Below are 24,537 nucleotides of genomic sequence, written 5' to 3'. Positions count from 1 at the left end.
ATGCTGTAATACTCAAAAAAGTAAATCTCGTTTAGATAATATTGTGTGCTTTGCTATTTCAAGCGCTACGTTTCAGGGTCTCTTCCGAGTTTGGGCGAGCTTGCTCAATGTCCTTCCTTGTAAATCTTGCATATTTGGAGTATTTGGACGTGTCCGCGTTAATTGGTACACATTGATGTCATGCGCTTTTCAAGCATTTGTTTTTACTTGTTCTTTGTCATCACCAAAACGTTCAAGTAGTTTGAGACAGTTTTCAAAGTTGGCAATACTGCTGCCAGATGGTCACCCTCGTGTCGTGTGCGGGATACTTACCCTGTAATATGCGTCCTAGCAAATAAGCAGTCTGCCTTTGTTCCCAATTATTGTTTTCGTTTCCCTTGTGTACTTAGAAATTTTATAATAATTATGCTAACAGCCCGCATGTAACAGTTATCAGTGATGTTACTATAAGCCGAGGCTACGGAGTAAGTTTTATTGACGCATTTGGTACAAATGACGTGTATGCGGGCCATTTTATTGGGGATGTCTGCTTTTACATCTTTCTTAGCTTTATTTTCAACATTTTCAATTTGATTTCATCTCATTTTACTGATAAAAGCAATTTCAAAAAAAGAACTAACAATTTTAGGCTCGGTTGTTGGTGTAATATTTTTCATGAAAAAAGATTAATACCTGGAGCTTAAAAAATACTGTTACTTAATTAGATTTTTAGTGAATAATAACGTTTTACTTCGTCATTATAGCCTTAGCAGGGCCAATCCATCAAGTCTTACATGTTCAGATAAATAATCTTGGCCATAAACCAAGTAGTTTGGTTTAACTAGTACCTACCTCATTATTATTTCCGAATAATGTTATATTATATTGGGTCAATGCCACTTTGCCAAAATTTTTAATAAGTGTATCCAAGCACGTTGCTAAGTAATTTTACGTAATTTTATCGTAATAAATGAATTTATTATCCGTTCTTTTCTGCCAGCGTGCTAAAGCAACTTTAAAAGTTTTTTATTAATTAAATTATGTGAATTTTTAAATTACAAGTTTAGAACGAAACTTACAATTAGGTACCTAAACATTAAAATTTACTCCGCATTCCTTCATAATTTTTATTGTATTCTGCATTGAAAAGATTCGCGGAAATCGGTTAAATCTATTGAAAAGGACTTCATCGTCAATTTTTATTAACTTCTATCATAAAGGCTTGGTTATTAAGTAACAATACAGATCGTTTTTTATCTGAATAAGTAATATTTATTGTTTACACCCACAATCAATCTTGTTTATTGCAGAAATCCTTTGTTGTGTTTATTTCTTAAAGAATCTTTTACAAAAACCTTTTTCTATCTTCCAGGTAAAAAGAAATAAGTACGGAGTCAGATAAATTGCCTAAAAGGCTCCATTAACACCTTGATGCTTATTCATCTGTAAGAAATGAACTGGGTCAATCAACGCTTTTGTAATTCAATCGTAAGCGATCCGAATCATTTGGTGTTTTATCTGCTCCGAAAGGCCAAACGAATCCCATTCAGATTACCTTGGAATTCGAGGCTTATTCTTAATATATCTTTACATTCAAAATTGAAACTTGTCTTTTACATTTCATAGTAGGTAGAGTATGATTTACGTATGGTACAGAAGTTAAGCCCTAGGAAAGTAGTGAACATGGTTGGATTATAACCAAATGACCAGCGAGTGAGTGACTTATACTATCGATGGTTACGAAATAAATTGCCAAATAAACGTAGGGTACTGTAGAACCCCACGGGCCTCACCTGAGGTGAATGTATCGGCGCGTCCGCGTGGGGGCGCCAAGGTCACAGCCGTTTTTTGACACGTCGCATATAAATAGTCGAGAAGTCAGCCACTGTAGTGTACACGGCACTAATTATTTCATGCCGCTAAATAAACCCGGTTCACTTAGCCGGAAATCATTTGTTTCTCAATTTGAATAATCGTTTGTTTTATCGCAGCGAAAGGGTTACGTACCTCGGCGGGACCTTGCTGACTTGACAGCTGGACCTAAAAAAATAATCTTAATATGAACGCGACAGATCTTTAACTGATTAATTCTGAATAACCTTCAGTGACTGCTATGTAATGAACGCTTTTTGTTGTTCAATCGATTATGTTGGCGGAGCAGATACTTGAGGTACTTGACTTGCCTGTATGACGTGTAATGGTTTCAATAAAACCACTAGAACAATATTGTAGCTATTGCAGAACATGACACCGAAATCCCATTTATAACGATTGCTTATATGAGAGCAAACGTTTTCAATGTGTGAAACGCGATACCCTCTCAGTCGTTGAGCTATGCATGATTGATGATTCCTTAATCAAACGGGTCAACGACCCGCTGGAACAGCATAGTGATAGCTTATGACTTCATCTGATTTAAATAAAACGTGTTGTGTAACGATTAGCAAATACGTATCACGATGTTATTCTTATTATGTTATTGCGTACATATGTATCATGTACCTATTATAATCTGACCACCCATAATGTAGGCTTCTGTCCATGTAATTGGTATTGAAATTAGCATATATACAAATCCGATCAACTCGGTCGCTATTAACAACATCTAAGCCGGGTTTAGTTAGTGTTAGAATAATATTAATCCATAGTGAAGCTCGGCAGCTGCTTCTAACATTTGCGAGGGTCATATATTTTTCAATAATATAAAAAAAACGTTTTTTGGCAACCCTTTGACTGTATAATCTAATGGTCCGTCTGACCCCCTATTTTCTAAGCACGCGGCTTTTATAAGAGTCGTGACTATTTTATTGTTATGGACCCCTCGAATTAGGACTGGGTTAAATGCAATTATGTGACTTAATGTAGTTTTTCATCGATAGCCGACATTCCGAGAACTGGTTTAAAAAAGTATTAGTAATAGCATTTAAGAAAATGGATTTTCAATCTATTTGAAGTAGAGTTCATTGACACCTCTTGATATTATGTGCAAAAAACGGACAACGCGTCACAAGTTTTCTGAATTTGATAGTATAATGCCAAGGGGTCCGTAACGTATGAATAATAATTTTTAGTTATTTGAAAGATTCTATGTAGAATTTAAGGCGTTATTATCAGGATTACTCAACATTCTGATGTCATGAGTTGATAAGTGTACCATAATTACGTGAACAGACCATTCTAATAGTCGTTTCCTCAAGTGAAGCACGTAATTTAGTGTTCGAGCTAAGGACGTAGGTATTGCCTATTAGCTACGCACTATGTGGCTTTGAGTTGTTATTTAGATCCTATTTATAGTCTGGAACTTCGAAAGACATGCACGGTTAACTTTTGGTGTTGGAATTTAAGCTGGTTTTTTGACAAGCTAATTATTTTGTAAGCGCCTATCCATCTATGTTGAAAAGTGAATTACGAAGGCAGAGAAAGAGGGTATTTTTTCTAATGACGATGAAGTGAATCTAGGAAGAGGCATAGCGGCGGATATGCGGTCGAGCGCGCGTCGCGCTCGGCTGAGCGCGCTGCCATCGCGTCGCTTGTTACTTCTATTATCTCAAGTCGAGGCGGTCGCTGTAACCATCTCTGAGATCGAGTATCTTGAGACAAATCACTGGAGTTTGAATTTCTCGGTAAACCAACTTTGTATTATAGTTATACCTGTGTAGTTTGATATGTTTAAAACCACGATTCAAAAGATAGTGAGTATATTTCAGTTCGTGTTTTATGTTGTATTTTTATGGCTATATATTAGTCGTGGTCCGTTGAGTTTGTAATGTAACATTCTTTAGTGTCATCGTTATGAAATAGTTTTAATTCCAAAATCCCCCATTTACATTTTTATCACTTTTGTGATTAAATATCTTAATATGACATTATCTAATTAAATGCCATATTAATTAAATATTTAAAAATACTTAAGTCTTCTGAAATTCTGAATCAAATACAATTTCTATCGTCATCTGCACTTATTGCGTTAAATCGATGATGGATCGGTTAGTGTATCTTCGAATTTACGACTCGTAGATGAAAGATGAGCATTCTCAATCACAAAATCGATTTAAAGTTTCTTTTTATCGACAACATCTGTTAATGTGCATTAGTTTAACTCTAATTGAACAAAGATGGCATTGTTGTTTTGAAGACTAGTTAACTGTGAACACATCCCGGATCTCACGAATATCGATCTAAATCGAGTGGCCATAACGGTCACGGTTAATCTCTGTGTGTCATTGTGTACACAATATACTTTTATAGTATGGCTATAGAAATGTATCGTAAAAAAAAGATTCCGACGAATTGAGAACCTCCTCCTTTTTTTGAAGTTCTAAAAATGCGTGTCTTTGAGCATTGTCAATCAAAGACGAGGTGCGCATGCGCACATAGGGCGATCATCTGCATTATAATTTGTATTGTTACTAAGTACGAGTATAACCTGTTATTCGAATTTATATTAGCCCCTACTAACCGAGCAATTTGCACAAATATAGCCCAAATAAAATGGATTTATTATACCAAATTTTATACGACGTACTCTGATTTCTAGCTCTGATACAGCGAATAATTTTGAGCTAGTTTTTGTACGAGTAATAGCTGACTGTATAAAAAGGTGTCGAATAAATTTTAGTTTACGCACAGTCACCAGGTAAATTAGTTTCCATGATACTGAAAATGTGTAAATTTAGGTAAAAGAAAGTAGTTTTCACGTCCTCTCACGTGCAGAGATATTTATTTACTGTCGTGAATTAAGTAATTAGATTACCTAATAGAAATTGAATGTTTCACACACAATCTTAGATATCTCCCCTACAGTTAAAATTTCTTTTAGGCGATAAGTTGCACAGACGTCATTGCTCGATAACAAAATTGAAATTAATCGAGTCATCACCAAAAAAGTAAACATGTTTTTAAAATTATTTTTATACATTTAACATTTTTCAAGCCACAAAATGATCCATTCTTTGTCGCGTCCAGTTTCGAACGTTTCTTAAAAGATTAAAAAATATGCATAGAGTATAGAGATCACATTTAGCACTTATTAACAATATTCTGGAACGAGACTCAAATTATGACTCTTTAAAGTAAATCTTTAAGATTCTTTTGGCATATCCGTATTGTTCAATGCTATCAGATCACCTGCGGGTTTGCGTAACAACCACGTCAAAAAATCGATTTGACAATCATGTAATGCAAAGAAAAACAAATGACGCACGTTTCACAAATCTCACATGATATGTCATTTATCAGAGTTGTTAACTGAATAATTATTACATTTTCTGTTTTATATGAAAAAAGTGTTACGTGAATACGAGGGCGTCGGCCTGTGTTGTGCTTATGACGAACGGACTTTGTTCACACAGTAAAACTTGGGTAATTGTTTCAAACACGTAGCTAATGTCTATTAAAAGTCAAAACCTGTTTATGTCCAAGTACGTTGACATATGAGTTGTAATAACTAGGTATCACGGAAATAAGCGTATTCACAAAAATATTTAGGTATTTGACGTTGAATAATGTGCTATGGTAATTTTATTATGTGCAATTAACATAAATAAATGAGACACGCTTAATTTCTGAACGGAACATTTCAATGTATTTTGCCTGTAATTAATGTTTGGTTGTGCCTGTGTGTGTTGTGCGTTAGATTTTAACTTCTGTTTCAGTCAGCATTCAAAAATGTTATATTTTAAAGTTACGTAATTCACGATTAGCTAATAAAAAAAAGTCTTAAACATTTGAAAATTGCAACATCTATTTTTACATAAACAAGAGCAAAAGATTACTAATAGGATATTAACCTAGCTATGTACTTGTTATTATTTGAAGCGATTCGTCATTTATGTAAATAGATTTTATTAATAATAATGTATCTTTGCTTTAATTAATTGACATCTGTCTTAACGATGATAATATCGAGTTGGATGAAAACAACCTCGTGTGTCCAGCGCACTAATGAAGCAAACAACAAGACTATGTATATTACATATAGTTTAACTGATACAAATGGAATTAAAGCAAAGAACTCATTTTTCGATAGTCACCAATTAAAATGAAACCAAGCATTTTAGATAAAACTCGAAAACGGAAATATGCAGTAGGTAAGTATGTCAATAATGATTGAAAAGTGTGTTTGTAAAGTATTTATTATGATTTCAGTGTACAAGTATTCGTTTATATCGCACTTGTGATAATTCAGTTCGCTTGGCCTTGGTCGCTGAGCGCCTTATCGTGTGTTGAACTGTTTGTATCTATTCGACCAGACCTACATATACTGCAGTCTAGACGCAAACTGCCAATTTATTTTTAAACACGGCTTTTATATTATCTAGCAGATGCATCGCAAGCCGATTTCAGACGTATCGAGTGACGTTGGCGGACGGACGATTTTTAATCTTGCGTTTTCCTCAATATTTCTTGAAATTACAATCGCAGTTAGTGTTCTTGATAGTCTGAAAACGCTCTTATGTTTTATACTAACTTATAACGTTTGTGGGGCACTCATTCCTTGCACTGGTGTGTTTGTGTGCGTGTCTGATATACGAGGCTGTAGTCAAGGTCGACAATGTCATTGTACGAGCGAACCCGATGCAAATTCACACACTCTCACACGTTACACATGTGTGCCTAAGTATGTATAGAAATAATTTTATCATTTAGGTCACCTTACTTTGTAGATAGTCGGTACACTAGCTATGCACCGATACTGCACGAGTAGGAATATAATAATACATTATTTTACGAAATAATTTTCAATCCTTTTATAGTTTTGAGTAGGTAAATGAGAACCTAAATAAATACAAACCAATTTGTTCTTATTTTGAAAGAATAGTTGTAGCACTGAGCTAATAAGATTCTAACTATTCAATTCAAGAGTTGGTAGGTAGATAGGTACCGATGCGTTCAATGCTCATGGTCACAGAACAAATACGAGTAAGTAATTATACCTTGAACGCGACTCAACAATAACGACCGCGATGTCACTCGTACGTTGAAGATAACCAAGAACATTGCTTTGTTTTCGTGTTTGTAATAAATACCCTTCATGCGTCGCTATCTGAATTTGATACAAACAAATTATGAGAGAATGTTACTCTTTCAGAACATAGTGATGGATATCAAAGTAAAGTTTCTCCAATTAGAGCAGCAATAACAAAGTATCTTTTCAAGAAATCGCGTTTTTATTTTAGGATCTGGAGTGCCAGTATAAACTTTGCCAGAATGGTGATTTAAAAAGGAAAATAACCACGCACACGTCACTGAAAAACGTCATCAATAAAGCTAGATGACGGATTGGATTCTTCACAACTGAAAATAATACATTGCGTCATATTTGTTAGGTCGTAAGTTTTCCATGCCTTAGTTGGTTTTGTTCTGGTAGCTTTAAATAGCACTGCAGTAAGTGAAACACGAACATAATCAATGGGAGCGAGATGTGAGGCTAGCGTCGCTACACCGTGCAGGCGATTGACGCAAGCGGCGTCAGTTGTTTACAGTACAACCGCCTCAAGTTATTTACATCGGGGTCACAGACACGCCGAAGGAGACTGAAGTTCAATCGATATAATTATCTAACCTGCGACTAGCGCTCAACCTGCGCCTGCGAGGCGAGCGAACGATCGTGTAATGCGACAATGACCTCCTTTGACATTAGTGGGTCGTTTATGCAACGAATTGGCAAATGGCGGCCAAAGTAGGTGACTCCAGCGCGGACGGAATGTAGAGATGGTTGAGTAAGGCCATCTCGCTGGTACCGGCCGAAAACGAACGATCGTTTGACTTTCAGTTTGATTGCTCAAGTGTTTTCGCTGGCTGTCTAGTCGAACGCGTTATCACCCGCCCAAATATTGTGCTTATCTTATATACAGGTGCGTGTGGCTGTGTGATAGTGCTTGTCTATCGTTTCTGGGGTCAACGCTCCCCTCACCACGTGGTTCGTTATGCAACGCCAACGGTCTTGTCCTCTCACAGCCAGCAAGCTCATGGGCCTGTTATTGGGTCACCTGCAGCGCTATGAATGCAATGCGTCCGCGAAACGCTTGTGGAAGAGGGTAGATTGGTATTCGTAGTGAAAGTGAATACCGCGAGTTCACTCGTGAGAGCAACTGCCCGTCCGTTTAACCACTTTACAGATTTTATCGTCAATGTTTCTAAGTTGTGTCGGCAATGAACTACTCGCATGCTGGTAATAATGTCCGCAGATACAGATCTGCAGCTAACTGCCGCGGCTTTCTTGCGTTTGTCCAGCCAGAGGCAATCCGTCACTCCATATCTGACTACTTGCTGCATTGATTAGATTGTTTTATGGCTCTGTCAACGTGTCAACTCTTAACAAGGCCTATTGTCTTGATAATATGTAGTTGTCTATAGACGAATAAATTGCTCTAACAACACAATATGTCAGAGAGAACAAGACCCGTTCAAATGATAAATCACGAACGTATCCTGTGTTCAAACTATCGACCAATTTAAATCTGCAAGGTTTTGTACTTGATCCCTCGTCGCGTCGCTTGGGTGCATAAACTTAGAGATGGAAACGGAAGATTGACTCGGTATTGGTTACTGAGCCGAGAAGTAGAATATTATTCGAGCAAAACATTTAAAAATTGTAGCATTAAGATGGACGGTTTGCAGCGCATCTATTTATATCTGGTCCAACCATAAACAGGCAGAGTGGAACCGGTCGGGCCGGCTCGCAGGAATGCTCTTGCTCTCGCTAACTACACCGGCTATCACTACCCGACAGCGATTGCAAATGCGCTAACAATGTATTTTGTTTCAGTAGCTGCTATAATAAAACTTCTCCGCGTATGGAGTTCCAATTGGTGCTCGTTACCTCGCCAGTTGCATTGTAGTGTCTCTAATAGGATTAATAAATAACGAAGTGTTTTTGAACGATGTTCGAACGTGGGAACGTCTAGTAGAAATGATAATTTATTCCTTTTCTACTCATTGAAAGAACGCTCTGTAGTTATCAGTGGCACAATCGTATGTTAAACGTTATAATTAAAGTTTCGAGAACAATCTGTTTCGTAATGTGCATGGAGCAGATATACATTGAGTCAGCCTTCGTCAGTACTTGTGGACAAGTACTTATAGGTTGCAAATATTACTTGATGTTCGTTCGTAATGTCGTCGACCTTCCTACCTGGCGGTCTGCCGAATTTTAACAATGCCGCCTAGACAAGTGCTATTTTAGTTCAGCATGATGAATTCCTCTGAGCTCATAAGGCGATACATAATAAATTGCGATGTCCTCGATAACGTTCTAAAGTATGACGTTAGTTAATAATTTCCGTGTATCTCACATGGTTTGAGAGGCGTAGGTGACGATGATGACAGGTTCCGTTAAAGTGGTCAGGACAGGACCATTACTAAAACTTTAATGATTCTATGATTTCATTACCAGTCGGAAATGTCTCCTTCGACTGCACTTGAAATCGGATACACTAAAGTTGTTGAAGTTCGATAAGATTAGATTACAGCATGTTCGAGTACATCTACAAGCTGAACAACTCTTAAATAAATCTAATTTTCTACTTACAATCTTATTTTCTAGCTCAAAAATTGTTCCCTACAGAAAATTAAGTTGCTCGGACGTGTGGAAACTGTTAGCACATTACTAATTTTTGAACCGAGACAAAGAGAGGAAAGTACCTCGTTACCGTTATTGTACAAGCTCTTCACAGGGAATACGCTTCGTTTTGTAAATGATTCTTATAAGAGAGGTGATTAGCAGCTCCGACCATGTTCTGGCTGTCAGCGGTAACGCGTTAAATGGACGAAGGGGTCGGGGGCTGTGGGGTGGGTCGGGGAAGTTTGGTACCACCACGCCTCGTCATCGCAGCTCCATCCATCATACTGACAGCAGCGATTATTATTACTCCGCTAGCAACGCGTACTTACGCGTACCTTTCACAAAAATTCGTATGGGGGTTAGAAAAGGGTTTTGTTGAAGCTCATAATTCATTTTCGTATTTGCTCTGATACATGGTGTAATATACACGTATCAAATATAAAAAAATCACAGGTGTTATTAACGGCCTAGTAAACATGTGAAGGAAAAAGTGTAAGCTCAAAAATGGCTGACATCCTATGGTGAGTCAGAATATTCTGTGTTGACTTTCGGTCGTAAACGGCAGACTATTGAGTAATGAGTCCGTCTTGGAGGGCGGGTGACCTTCCGTGGAGCGTGGGCCGAGCCCATGACACAGTTCACGAGATGTGCCACCACTAACGATTATTTCTGTCTCATCACTTTTACATGCGAATTCCTCGACACATTGTTGCGACTAAATAAACCCTTTCATTTTGTGTAAATCTGCCGGTATATTACTTGCGCTACAATCACTTCAGATTCACAATAAATCCAAGTTTTTGGTATAGGTTATCATGGCGCTCGCATCCGTACTTACTAATGTACCTACCAGTGTCGTTAGTAATAGGTAAGTAAGTACTTGTCAGACGTTTTTCCACGTCCGCCTCATGATGTCGTATCAAAGTTTTTGCTCGTTACCGAGACCTGGTCACGCGGCTGAGGCCCTGCTGGTATGACCGCTTTGAAATTATAGCCACTTATTTTACTAAAATGTAGTGGAAACTCACGTGTTTTCTGCCCTGACAACAATTTTGTTTGTCTGTATATTATCTTATCTTGAAAAGTAATCGATTTTTATACTTGACATTGTACCACTTAAGACTATTATCGCTGCAGCAAAGACTAGTTTTTCGTATGTAATGGGAATAGTTGTCCATTAATGACATCTAGCGATAAAAAGTGGTTGAATATTAGAATGTAATGTGATTGATTTAATCAGTGCGGTCGCCTGGCGTCAAATGTGTTAAAAACAAAGACGTTCTTTGTCGATGATAAGCGCCGCGACGTTGGCTTATCTCGACTGATACCCGGTCACTGACCTCCACCGTACCCGGACGAATATTAAGACACACTTGAGACACTGATACTCGTGTAAATAGTGCGCATTTTTGCAGTTTGAATGCACTGTGTAAGCAGCCTTATCGGTAGTCATCGCAGTCCGTGAGTGCCAGCGCCGTACAATTATAATATTATTTTTAGCGACCGAGAACGTTGCCCAAAATAAACGTAGCAATGAAACGTGAATGTGCTACTAGCATTGGTTACTTAAGGCGAGGAAGTGGTCAACAATAATTCCATAACCGGCACGCGCATCTAAGGCGCCAAAAGGGGTCGGAGCGTCTGAGCGGGGCGAGGATAACAATACGCGCGCTAGCTTATAACTAAAAGTCGTAAGCGACAAAATGGTTTTGTAATTTTAATATTTAGAAATGATAATTTAATAAAAATTCCTACTACCATTTTAAAGAGTATGTATATACTCAACTACTAAAAAAGTTAAGAGGCTTAAATCGGTCCCGTTTGCCCATAATATGTGAATCTCTTTTAAAAAGGTATGTTTGATATATTTTTCTCTGTTATAAAAGTTACCTAATCATGTTTCTACAACTAACAAAATAAGGCTTATATCATGAACTTTCAGGTAACCAAGTTGTATTTTGATCCGTTTTGTATTTACTGAGAAAAATTGACATCCTTGGCGCCAAAAATTCCAATTCGTCCTCTTAACTGGGACAAACATTTTGTTATTTCAGCCTCGATATTCCTCGATGAGCGCCACTCGACCCACATTACGATTCCGTCATATTATTTTCCTCGTTTACGTTCGCCATTTTCTCAGAAATTCAGTGTTAATGACCTACATAGAGTTGTTATTGAGGTAATAAACAAACCTAGTTTGCAATATCAATGGAAGATTTTCCGATTGACACGTAAACCTATAGATAATACACGATAGTCGTTCGTATTGATTGAATTCCGTGTGTTTTTTGTACAAATATGGAGCGTGTTATGTCAGATAAGTTATCAGCGTGAAGAACAAAGAGTCGTTGACCCAATTGGTGAACCTTTAATTTAGCCCTGCGACTGGTATGGGCGATATAATTATACGTCATCGAGTTTATTATGTCTTGGCCTAGTTTCCAGCAAACATGTTAATTATAAATAAGGTTAATATTATTTAAGTTATTGGTAATTGATTTCGGTATATTGAACTTTAAAATCTACATTTTATGAGTTGTTCGGTTAGTATAAATGCCAGATGGTTATGTAGTAGTGTATCTGTAGGAGTCAACGGCAGTGCGTAGTGACCACGAGGTCGCGTTCTGCCGGAGCAGGGCAAGGGCAGCGATACCGACCGACGAGTCACGGTCTGTTGCACGATGGCCCTAATGCGTCACAAGACATAGTTCACAACTCGGTAAAAACAAGCTGATTTTTTGCGAGAACGCTAAGCATAGAGCTTGACCTATTCTACTTGAGCAACTGCTTCAGCAAATGCTGTTTAAATTACCTTCACATTAGAAATTACTTTTTTTTTGTAATGGCTAACTGCAGGACCGTTTTCTCTATTACGTCAATCTTCAAGTTTTTCTTACTTATAATCAAGGATGCCAAGGGTTTCAAAGTACTCTGAAACATGCAGCATTTATTCTAATTATATCTCCCTCCCTTTCTATTTACCCATTCCCATGTTTACTTGAAATGGCGCGCCCGAGCGTGGGTGCGCGCTCGACTAAATTGGGGAGTAGACAGAGACAAAAAACCTAGTTTTATCTATTAAGCATGGTATGGGGAAGTAAGAGGGCCCGACATAAACCAACACTCTGTCAATAAATGGAACAATCTGTTGGGGAGTCGTGGCATATCCATTACGTTCACATCGCGCCGTGCACCGCGCGTAGGTACGTACGTGATAACCGGCCACCACTTTCTAATTTACGGTTTGGGCAGTGACGAAACCTTTTGGAATCTTTAGGCGTTTTACGAGCTAACTTACTGCTGCACGCATCGTTACTGAAATACAGCTGTCTGTGACGAAGCGGCCGCTGTAAAGAATGGCTGAAATAATCAACGCAAACCAAATTACTTAGCAAAACGCCGAAATAATTTATGCCTTTGATCTCACCATTCAAGGTTGACTAAAAAGATTGTGTAAAAGTAATGAGGAAGTCATTACTTGTAATATGTGTTATTTTGTACTTTTTGAATCGCATTTACGCTGGCATGGTAGGAATGTGAGGTTTACAAAAAATAGAGAGATATTTGTGACATAAGGAATTTTAGAGCAGTCATTGAAACTGTACCGGATGGCGTGCACTCGGCAGTGGGCACTGCTCGACTCCCGACGGATGTAAACAGTTCCACGTGCGTCCGCCCGACACGTCCGCCCTCCTCGCTGAAGATCACTCCCAGCACAGCAGCCGCGCGCTTCCTGATCCCCCTCAAATATAGATCACGTCACCAAACCGAGGGAAACGCGACTCCCATGTTTTATGTTAAAATACATTTGTATTTCCTAACAATACTCGTGCCAAAATGGATGATCTAAACCTGAGGTTATGTCATATTTTAGAACGGTTACTGCTACACTAATTAAATTGTGGAATATTTACAAAGTTTCCACGCTGGCGTGTGGAGTGACGTGAAAATGGCGATTTTCTCTGCGATGCGATTTCTATTTCAATCCGATTTTCCCGGCGCGCGGAGAAACCGATCGCTCTAGTTGCGCCGGCTCCGGCCCACATCTCTTGCTAGAAAGTATCGTAGAAAGTAACATCGCGACTCTGTCTTCGCCCAGCCGATGCATCGATCACGTGTACACCACTTTTTCTGCTTCAGTTTTTTCTGTCGCCCGACTGCCCGCTTATATCAGACCGACGCGTGCCAACTTCGATTGTTGGAATGCTTCTCGATTCTTATCGTGTATCACTTTTCTCTTAAAAACCTTATTCAGCCATATAAGTGGCATATATTGTACAATTCGCATTAATTTAAAATCAATGAAGACATGCAATTTATTGCCAAAGACTCAGCATTGCCCATTTGAGATTGCCACCACTCAACATCGTTTGAACGCAGCTTACACTGTTGATGGCACGCGTTTAATGAATGCCAAATAGGCCCTAAATGTGATGTCACAATACATAGAGCAGCTTACTTTCGCCGCACCCGAATTTCAATTACGTGTGCCATGGGCTTGTGCAATACCTACTTTTGGGTAACTTTCACTAGTCGCTTATATAGGAGGTATGGGATTAAAAGAAATAATATACTAATTTGATATTGAAATATTTATTCTATACTTTAAATGGTACTTGGAAGCAATACGTCCGTCTAACAAGATCCCGTGACGCAGTGTGTGTAGAGTTAAATAAACAGTAGATTGTTCAGATAGAACAAAGAACAATGTTATCGAAAGTTAGGGGTATTAGTTTTTGCTTTATATAATCCAACACGCCCCCTCAAAAATTAATCCCTAACTTTTAGTCATTCGTTAGTTTACTATACAGTATCTAGTCTACAATTCAACATTACAAAGTGAATACCAACTTATAAATACGACGTAACATATTATACTTCCAAGTAAGGTCTGGGACAACTGTACAATAATGGTCCAACATTTGCTGCACAGGATCAGGGAAAACCCAGAAAAACCTGATCAGACCATTTCATAATGAAATTGTACTTAAATTAAAACTTATTCTATACCCAATCCTTTTCTCAGTCTTATAAAAGACACGACTGGTAAAGGTTTTGTCAACAAGTCTGCCAACTGGTTACCTGTGGAAATATAATTTAATTTTATTACATTTTTCTCAACTTGTTCTCTAGAGAAATGATATTTTATATCTATGTGTTTGGACCTTTTATGACTTGTTGGATTATTAGCTATGCTAATACATCCGTTATTATCTTCATATAAAATAATGGGCTTATTAATTTTTAAGTTTATGCTTTCTGCCAGAGACTTAAGCCATAATGCTTCTTTAACAGCTTCATATAAAGCCATATATTCGGATTCAGTAGACGAGACCGCTACTGATGTTTGTCTCTTTGTACACCATGTAATTGTATTTTGATCAAATAATTTAAACACATATCCAGTAGTGCTTTTCCTATCATTACAATCGTGGCCACCCCAATCTGAGTCGACATATCCACTTAGGATGTTATTGTAATTATTTCTTGTATATGTTAACTTCAAATCAATTGTGCCTTTGATATATCTTAAAACTCGCTTTAAGCATAACCACAATTCTTTATTGTTCTTATTTGTGTACCGACTTAAAATATTTACGCATGTACTTAAGTCCGGACGCGTACAAAGCATAATGTACATTAAACAACCGATCAGGTGACGGCATGGTGCGTCACACTTCTTATCAGCGTTAAGAGCTTCATAGTTTAATTTAAGCTCCATCGGTGTGTTTATAGGATTGCAATCACTCATATTAAATTTATTCAAAACGGTTTTAATGTAAGCACTTTGGTCTAAAGTAATTTTATCATGGTGTCTCTCTATTTTAATGCCCAAAATAATTTGATATCGTGTAAGTCGGTCATTTCGAATTTAGTCATTAAATATGCTTTGAAATTATTCATTGTTTGCAAATCTGCACATGCTATAACTAAATCATCGACGTACAAGATTACGTAAATATTTTTAGAAATGTCTCCTTTACCTTTCATATATATACACCTATCTACTGGGGAGTTCTGAAAACCTATTTCTTTGAGACATTGTTCAAATGTTTCGTACCAACATCTAGCTGATTGTTTTAAGCCATAAAGAGCTTTGTTTAATTTGCATACGTAATTATCTTTACATTTTACACCTTCAGGAACTTTCATGTAGATTTCTTCCTTTAGTGTACCATTTAGAAATGCTGTTTTTACATCCATATGATGAATCAGTAAATTATATTGATTTGCGTAGCTAATTAAGAATCTAAAGCTTGCTATTCTAGCAACTGGTGCAAATGTTTCATTATAATCACTAAGATATTCTTGACTGAAACCTCTAGCGACAAGACGTGCCTTATATCTTGAAGGTTGACCTGAAACGTCATTTTAATAGTGAATATCCATTTACAGTCTACAATATTTTTATTTAATGGTTTTGGTACTAATGTCCATGTATTATTTTTCTTAAGAGAATTGAGTTCTTCTCTGACTGCTTTTTCCCACTGATTCCTATCGTTCAGAGATTTAATTTCATTTAATGATTTTGGTATATTACTTGTGATGGATAACGCACTATAGACATCATAGTCATTTTCATTATATGATTTACGCGAACATGTTTTCAGTCTTTCACTTCTTCGTAAATTTAAAAATTCATCAGGTTTATCCTGATTTTTGTGTTTCAAACTACTCTCAGATTCATTTTCAGGTTCATTCGGTATTTCATGACTACCGATTTTTCGAATTTTACTTGTACTGCATTCATCAGATTGAGAGCTATCTGATTTAGGGCCAGAACTATGAGACTTATAAGACACTGATTTTGTTACGGAGTCATTATCAGTTTCGTCTTGGGAATATGTATTATTACTCCGTTCAGGTCGTAATGAAGGCCTAGATTCGATAAAATTAGTCTCATCAATTACAACGTCCCTTACAGTTTCATATTTTTCGAATTCTGTATTCCAAACTTTATAACCATTGGGTTCATAACCTACCAGTATTCCTTTCCACGACCTATTGTCAAATTTGTTTTACTGGTTTTATTATGAACATATACAGTTGAACCGAAAACTCTGAGATTTTTAACGCTTGGTTTCCTATCATGCCACATCTCGTATGGTGTCTTTGATTGACTTAAAGCTTTCGTAGGCGTAATATTTATTAAATAAACTGCAGTTAAAACTGCATTTCCCCAAAACGTTTTGATGCTTTAGTGCCATTTAACATAGCACGAGCTTTTTCTGTTATTGTGCGAACCATACGTTCTGCAACACCATTTAACTGTGGGGTCCTAGGAACTGTTAAATGATAGCTTATGCCTCTTTCTCTACAGTAGTTTTTCATTTCGGTGGATAAGTATTCACCACCGTTATCACTATAAAGATTTACTACTTTGAAATTGAATTTAGCCTCACTTTTAGCGACATAGTCTTTAAAAGCTGTAAACACTTCTGATTTGTAAGTTAACATATACACCACACAATAATGTGTGTATTCATCAACAAATAAAACAAAATAATTTCTGTTATCTATTGTTGGAGGTGTTATAGGACCACAAACATCTGAATGCACAATAAACAGAGGGCGTTTAATGTAACTTTTGTCTTTAACTTTATTAAAAGGCAGGCGAGTCTGCTTCCCATTTATGCATGCTTCACACAACTTATCATTTGGAGTTACGGTATTTATTTCATCTAAGTCATTAATCATATTATGACATTTTAACTGCAGGAATTTAGTTTTACTTATATGTCCTAGGCGTTGATGCCATAATTCATATTTATTTTCATTAACATAACATGCTTGGGAAGCGGATTCCCTTTTATTACTGGTATTTTAAACTCTAGAACTATAAGATTATTCAATGTCTTACCTTTCATGATGATTTTACCTTCCTTTGTAATTTGTGTGCCTTTGTCATCAAATATTATGGTGAATCCTGCTTGCTGCATCTTTGATACCGATATTAAATTATATGGTACTTCGGCACAGAACAATACATTTGTAAGTATTCCTTGCACTCCTGTTTGACTGATAAGATTTATGTTTCCCCTTTTAGTTGCTGAAATAAATGTATTGTTTTTAGCTACTGAAATTTTTAAAGGAGGATTTAAACATTCAAACGATGTGAAGAGATCATCTCTATTTGTGATGTGATCAGACGCTCCTGAATCTAATAGGAATTTAATTGTCGAGTGGTCTTTTCATAATGGTATGCGCTTGTCATGAACGCAAATCCTGAAAAAGAAGAATTCGAGGTCGTTCCCTCTTGCAGGGCAATAGTTTGGACTTGTCTTGTCCTTTCTGGGGCATTGTTTTGTATATTTGTCTGTCTTTTGAAATAGAAACAATCCTGTTTCTTGTGTCCTTTGCGTCCACAGTAATGACATTTCACAAATTTTTGTTTGTTTGTTTTCTTGAATGTTGTATTCTTCAAATAGTTTTGTTTTGTGCGATTGTATCTGTTTTATTATATTTTTCTTCAACATGGAGTATCTTTAAACTGGTATCACGACTCTCGTTTTTAATTTTACTTCGTGATCTAATAGTCTAGTTTTACAAAACCGAGAGTGATATTTTCTTCAGATAGTGTCTCAATTGCAGTGATAACGCCATCATATGTATTCGGAGAGTAAGTAATAAATGAGCTACTTTGTCCGTTTCCTCTAATTTAGCTCCAGCAGCTGATAATTCTGTCAGCAGATCGTCAAATGTTGAGAAGTGTTTGATCAAGGGTATATCGGCTTTTAATTTTAATCCCAATAATTGTTTTCTCAGCGCTAATTGAGTTGCTACACTTTTCCTTTCATAGATCGCGTCAAAATGTTTAAAACTGCTTGAGCAGTCCCATTTTCATTAATATAATTAAGATATGAGTCCGCCAAATATTCGACTATAATACTTTTGGCTGCCTTATTATTCTTTTCCCACTCAGCGGATCGCGTTCCAGGAATTTCTTCGTCAATAACACTGAGCAAGTTTAACTCTGAAAGCAGTGTACGAATTCTAAATTTCCATACACTGTACTTTTCTCCATTAAAAGGCTTAATGTTTCTTTTCACTTTTTCCATTGTCACAACTTTATTTTTATTTACAACTATGCACTTTACTGTCACTACGCACTACTGAATGTTCTCACTACTAAATGTCCTTTTTCGCACTGGGCCCATAACCTATAGGAGGTATGGGATTAAAAGAAATAATATACTAATTTGATATTGAAATATTTATTCTATACTTTAAATGGTACTTGGAAGCAATACGTCCGTCTAACAAGATCCCGTGACGCAGTGTGTGTAGAGTTAAATAAACAGTAGATTGTTCAGATAGAACAAAGAACAATGTTATCGAAAGTTAGGGGTATTAGTTTTTGCTTTATATAATCCAACAGCTTACGCGGCCCGCCTGCGAAATTATTGCGTTGTCTGTTTCTGAGGTCAGTGAAAGTTGCGTTTTGTTTAATCAATGCTTGTCGGCGTCTCTCAAACATGCGTCAGCTTATACTATCTGAAACATTAAATTCTAAAGCCTCGCTTTGCTACAATGCCTGTTTAAGACATTAGTGGCTTGAAAAAATGAAATGGCGTGAGAGGAAAAACGAGTTATTATTAGTTGAAGAGAATCGCGAGCTTGCTTCGAGCTCTGATGCTATCATAAATAATGTGGCTGCGCGGCGAGCGTGGCGAGGAAGTGGGGAAGGGGGGACGCAAGAGTCAAGGCCGCACGCTGCCCCCGGTCGACGCTCGCGCCCCACTTGTCGCTCCTCAGGCGCTCTCGCTCGCACGCCCGACTGCGCCCGAGCGCCGCCGATCCGCCACGAACTAGACCTTCCAATGCGCGAGCGCAACACACTGAACAGCTGAGACGTAATAACATAACACACTGACTCGGTCATCCGTGCATTCAACTTTTGATTAGCTTTCTTTTTCACGGACAGTGATTTGGTAGTGCTACAAATTATGGAAGTTTGGTTACATAGTTACAAAGTAGTCGTCATATTGACAAAAACTTGTTAAATAACAATGGACGAAGCTAGAGCAGTAATTGTTTCACTAAGTATGCACAAGATATTTATGATTTTTGTAACCAAGCGGTTTGCTTGCACACTTTAATAGGCATATACATACTGGTAACATTATCGTACCCACAACACCTATTTGAAATCCGTTGTTTGTGATTCTCTCACAAAGTACTATTATTGAATTCGGGTACTTAATCAAATTAATGTGGTCGTCAATGTTAATCGGAAACACACCAACCCGTACCATAGTGCCAACTGCCAAGATCTGGTGCATCTACCGCCAAAGGTCATGCGGTCAAGTACTTTAATGTAAACAACTTCATGAAGGATACTCACATAGTTAATGACTAATAGAAAAGTTTCCTAAAATTAAACTGTTGAACAAAAATAACATTGTATAGGTCCATAGTGCGTAGCTGCGTAGGTCAGTGCAATGTGAAGGAACAGTGCTACTATACTGAACAGTAGTTGATGTTCACGTCGATGTAAATAACTTCGCGATAAAACGACGCACTTGACCCCTTTATTGAGACATTTTTATCGAGTGAATTATTATGGCCGCCTTGCACGATACATAATTTTAGCAATCAACGTAAAGAGTGTAATAGAAAAATTGGCACGCGTACACGAAGCGCGACTGAATAGAGTTTTCCCATAAATAATGTCCATTTTTAACATTAGTTGTAAAAACTTTTAATGTAAACAATATTAAATCTCACATAATATACCTGCAATGGAGGAAATAGATGTGTAACGAACAAGGATATGAGGACCTTAACTGCTAGAGGTCTAAATTGCACAGGATTAATTAAATACTCCATGTAAAATACGTAAGTAGAGTTCAGGATTGAGACTAACACTTTTTGGGTCTACCTTCAATTAGGCCTTCCCCGTTTGCAAAACAGCCGTGATGTTATGTTTGAGATCGACAATCATTCGGCAGCTTGCCGTTGGCTCGGATCCCACGTGGAACTAGTTTTTTGGCAGCGGCTATTTCGGCCGGTTGCGTAACCAGGTACACGCGGTTGCGGCCACCGACCCACGGCCGCGACGCCTAATGGACACCATACAACGTAAATAAAATTAATGAGCAGAATAATGAACCCCAGATAATACCCCACCAGGCGAACCTCATCGTTTGTTTATTCGCCTGAATGTCAAATAACGCGTTATTTACATTCCAAGGCATAGAAAATCTACTACATCTATATTTATTTTCCTATATGTATTTGCTATTTTATCCTGTACAATTATAATCATTACTTGGGTACGTTAAATATCTTAAATATTAATGGCAAAGCTGCTTGTTATTCATGCGATTGCTCAGGACTCGATTTTAAAATCAGTCAAGGTATCCTGAAGCTTATTACAATTCCTAATTACTTATACCGGCTGTCATAGCTACAGCGCGGAGTCCAATGGTATTAATAACAATTCCATCGTTACTTTTTATGGAGTTCCGACTGTGCTTGATTGACAATTGCCGATTACATTTCCAACGCGCATCGCACCCCGCTCCCGCACCGCTCTCGAATACCAAAACTGAATACTGGACCTCATCAGTATGCGGACACCGCTCTAGCCACCTTTGTTTGGGCAGGAAATGTCCACGCTACTGCCGAAAATTACTTGCGAGTATTTCGTTACGAAAACATCTCTTCGACGAAGGAACATCGCCCCGAATGTAAAAACGTAAAATAAAACGAACTTCATTCGCTCTCCGACTCAACAAATGGTTCATGAAATGTATGCAAATTTTATAGCGTCCGATTTTAGATGTTCTCGACACGGCGCCGCGCGGCCACCGGACTCGACTCACTTTATGACTGCGCAATTGCATTTTACAACAAAAGCTCAATTTTCTTTTCGTATTGTTCTAGGTCGTGAGGAGTTGTCTCCAGCTTCGAGTGTGAACGGCTGCAGCACAGATGGCGAGGCGAGGCGGCAGAAGAAAGGCCCAGCGCCGAGGCAGCAAGAAGAGCTATGTCTTGTCTGCGGCGACAGAGCCTCCGGATATCACTACAACGCGCTCACATGTGAAGGGTGTAAAGGTATGGATTGAAATGCCGGCGTTCATAAACATGAACATGCCATACCACTCGCACTCTTTACTTTGTTAGCAAAAGAATAGGATTTTATTGTAATACAGCACTCATGAACAATTTATGAGATTGCAAAACAATATCGCTAATGCAATAACAAAATAGTTCTAGGAACACTTTTAGCGTATGTAGGTCATGTGCGTTGCTAACCTAGATATTGCATTCATACATAGCCCTTGTGGCAGTTGTGGCTCGCCCACGAATGTGCCAATTCAGCTTTAAATTGGCGCATTGTGCTGAGGTTGTTATGAGCTGCGCGTGCATGTAACAGACAGTTAGTCGTCACAATAGCTGTCTGCAGGGCGTCTACTTCACGACTCACCGACGCCTATCGGACATCTCCGTGTCTCCGCCAACCTTCACTGTCGACCCGACAATAAATATGCCTATTTAATTCAGAGAGCTGAATAAACCCAGAGCGCGCCCGTAATCTGCGTTTATTATAGAGGTTCATACCTTGCTCATACCAATTACGTTCAATTCAAGTCATTTGTGAGCTATCTATCTTGTTTGTTTTGCAATAAAAATCGGCGTTCGTGCTGCTGTCAATGACCCACGCCTTTCAGGCGACCTTAACGTTCATGACTCCATTATGTTATCGTCAAAACTGGTTTCGCAAATGCTATATCATCATATCCATTGTTTTAGTTTACCTACTTGTAGACAATCTTTAGATGAAGAAAACTAATCTTCTTGATTTAAATATTTACAGGTTTCTTCAGGCGGAGTGTAACCAAAAATGCAGTTTACATATGCAAATTCGGCCATGCTTGCGAAATGGATATGTATATGCGGAGAAAATGTCAGGAGTGTCGGTTGAAGAAATGTCTTGCGGTAGGCATGAGGCCCGAGTGCGTGGTGCCGGAAAACCAGTGTGCAATGAAACGGAAAGAGAAAAAGGCGCAGAGGGAAAAAGACAAATTGCCCGTCAGTACGACGACAGTAGACGATCACATGCCTCCCATCATGCAATGTGATCCTCCGCCCCCAGAGGCCGCTAGAATTGTAAGTTGCTCGAGACTATTGCTCTTCATTAATCAACTTCAGCGTTAACTATCAATACTCAACCGATTTATATAACTGGCAACAGTAGCTTGAAAATGAAAAACAATGGTTTTTTAATATAAGCTCTTAATTCTGAAATGTTTGATACTACTTGAAATTAAGAATGTTGTCGTACTTTTTTGCGGAGTCACTTTGAATATTAAAGCAAAATTAATGGAATTCTGCTTCATTATTCAAGTTTGTGTGAGACCGTCGGTCGGATTTTATGAATTTGTAATATTTGTAACTTTTATTTGAAATGTTAATTTAAATGTGACTGCGTTGTTCGCGGGACTAACTTATCCCGTTTCGTGTCTTTTGCTTCTTGTATTATAATGGTCTGCTCCTGCATGCCGTGTAGAACTTCGATACATACATAGTTTGACTGAAACATAAATAGATACACATTAACTTGGTTGAGATATTTTGAACATATCATTATAATCTCATCTTCATTTTATTCCTTAAATTACAAAATATACACAGCTCATTAGTCTTATAAATCTAGTCTTACATAAAAAAGTCATATAAATCAGTACAATTTTGAAATCTACATTACATTCGAAGCCATTCCCAACACTTTAATATTAGAAGCAAATAATGACCCGACGGTTTCCTACGTGAAGCTGGAATGTTTGCAGCACGAGGTGGTGCCGCGGTTCCTCAATGAGAAGCTCATGGAACAGAACAGATTGAAGAACGTGCCCCCCCTCACTGCCAATCAGAAGTCGTTGATCGCAAGGCTCGTGTGGTACCAGGAAGGCTATGAACAACCTTCCGAGGAAGACCTGAAGAGGGTTACACAGGTGATTTTCTTGTCATTTTGGTCTAAATTCACTTCACGCCTAGAAGCCGACTCTCGTTCCATGCTATTATTAGGGCCATAAAAGAAGGTTAGTTTGGTAGTTTAGGAAAAGTACCTACAGCTACGAAACGGAACTTTATTGTAATGGCTACTGTTTAAAAGCAGTTGTTCGTTTTCACTTCCGAACACTATAAAACTAACGAGAGCGCCTTCTAGCTGAACAATCGTTTTTTTATGAACGCGCAATAAAAACATTTTCAAAATTTAATAAAATGAGAATTTTACTGTTAAAATTGGCAATTCATTCACCATAGCTATAAATTAGCTATGAGTAGTAACAACGTCATGTCTAAATTAGTACTAACTAACATAGTGCTAAGAATGTTTTATTTAATTTCAAAATAGAAGACGTTGACGCATTACATTAGTTGACACAGCCTCAGTAACATTCTTATTTTATCCTGTATTATATCGTTAATGATATCTATCACTTTCAGACCTGGCAGTCGGACGAGGACGACGAGGACTCGGATATGCCGTTCCGTCAGATTACCGAGATGACGATTCTCACAGTGCAGCTCATCGTAGAATTCGCTAAGGGCCTACCGGGCTTCGCCAAGATCTCGCAGTCAGATCAGATCACGTTATTAAAGGTAACTACAAATCCTCCTGTTATGGGAACCTTAATATTCAAGTTTGTTGCAGCATTTGACGAAATATATTTGTACAGTATTAACATGACTGTTTGTTTGTATTGCAGGCGTGTTCAAGTGAGGTGATGATGTTGCGAGTGGCCCGGCGGTATGACGCGGCTACCGATAGCGTGCTGTTCGCCAACAACCAGGCGTACACTCGCGACAACTACCGCAAGGCAGGCATGGCGTACGTCATCGAAGACCTGCTGCACTTCTGTCGGTGCATGTACTCCATGATGATGGACAACGTGCACTATGCGCTGCTTACAGCCATTGTCATCTTCTCAGGTAAGATATGGCTTGGTTCTAATATACATCATAGTAAAATTAAAAGAACG

At 38.0% G+C, this 24,537-nt stretch overlaps 1 protein-coding gene across 8 annotated transcripts in view; it reads left to right on the top strand.

Moving 5' to 3' along the window:
* Positions 1-24,537, top strand: part of LOC110369974 (ecdysone receptor) — a 219,691-nt gene that overhangs the window by 190,668 nt on the left and 4,486 nt on the right. For 3 of the 8 annotated variants that reach the window (XM_064036285.1, XM_049839218.2, XM_021325641.3), the window contains 5 exons: positions 21,434-21,604; positions 22,368-22,660; positions 23,326-23,505; positions 24,002-24,157; positions 24,265-24,487. In XM_064036285.1, coding sequence (XP_063892355.1) covers positions 21,434-21,604; positions 22,368-22,660; positions 23,326-23,505; positions 24,002-24,157; positions 24,265-24,487 — 1,023 coding nt within the window. The remainder of the gene's footprint in view (positions 1-21,433; positions 21,605-22,367; positions 22,661-23,325; positions 23,506-24,001; positions 24,158-24,264; positions 24,488-24,537) is intronic. The other 5 variants (XM_049839221.2, XM_021325645.3, XM_049839220.2 and 2 more) reach the window with 3 other exon arrangements.

The sequence above is a fragment of the Helicoverpa armigera genome, chromosome 9 (genome assembly GCF_030705265.1).
Source record: "Helicoverpa armigera isolate CAAS_96S chromosome 9, ASM3070526v1, whole genome shotgun sequence".
In the NCBI taxonomy this organism is placed as follows: Eukaryota; Metazoa; Arthropoda; class Insecta; order Lepidoptera; family Noctuidae; genus Helicoverpa; species Helicoverpa armigera.
Note: the sequence above shows the minus strand (reverse complement) of the source record. Positions and strands in the feature narration are given on the sequence as shown.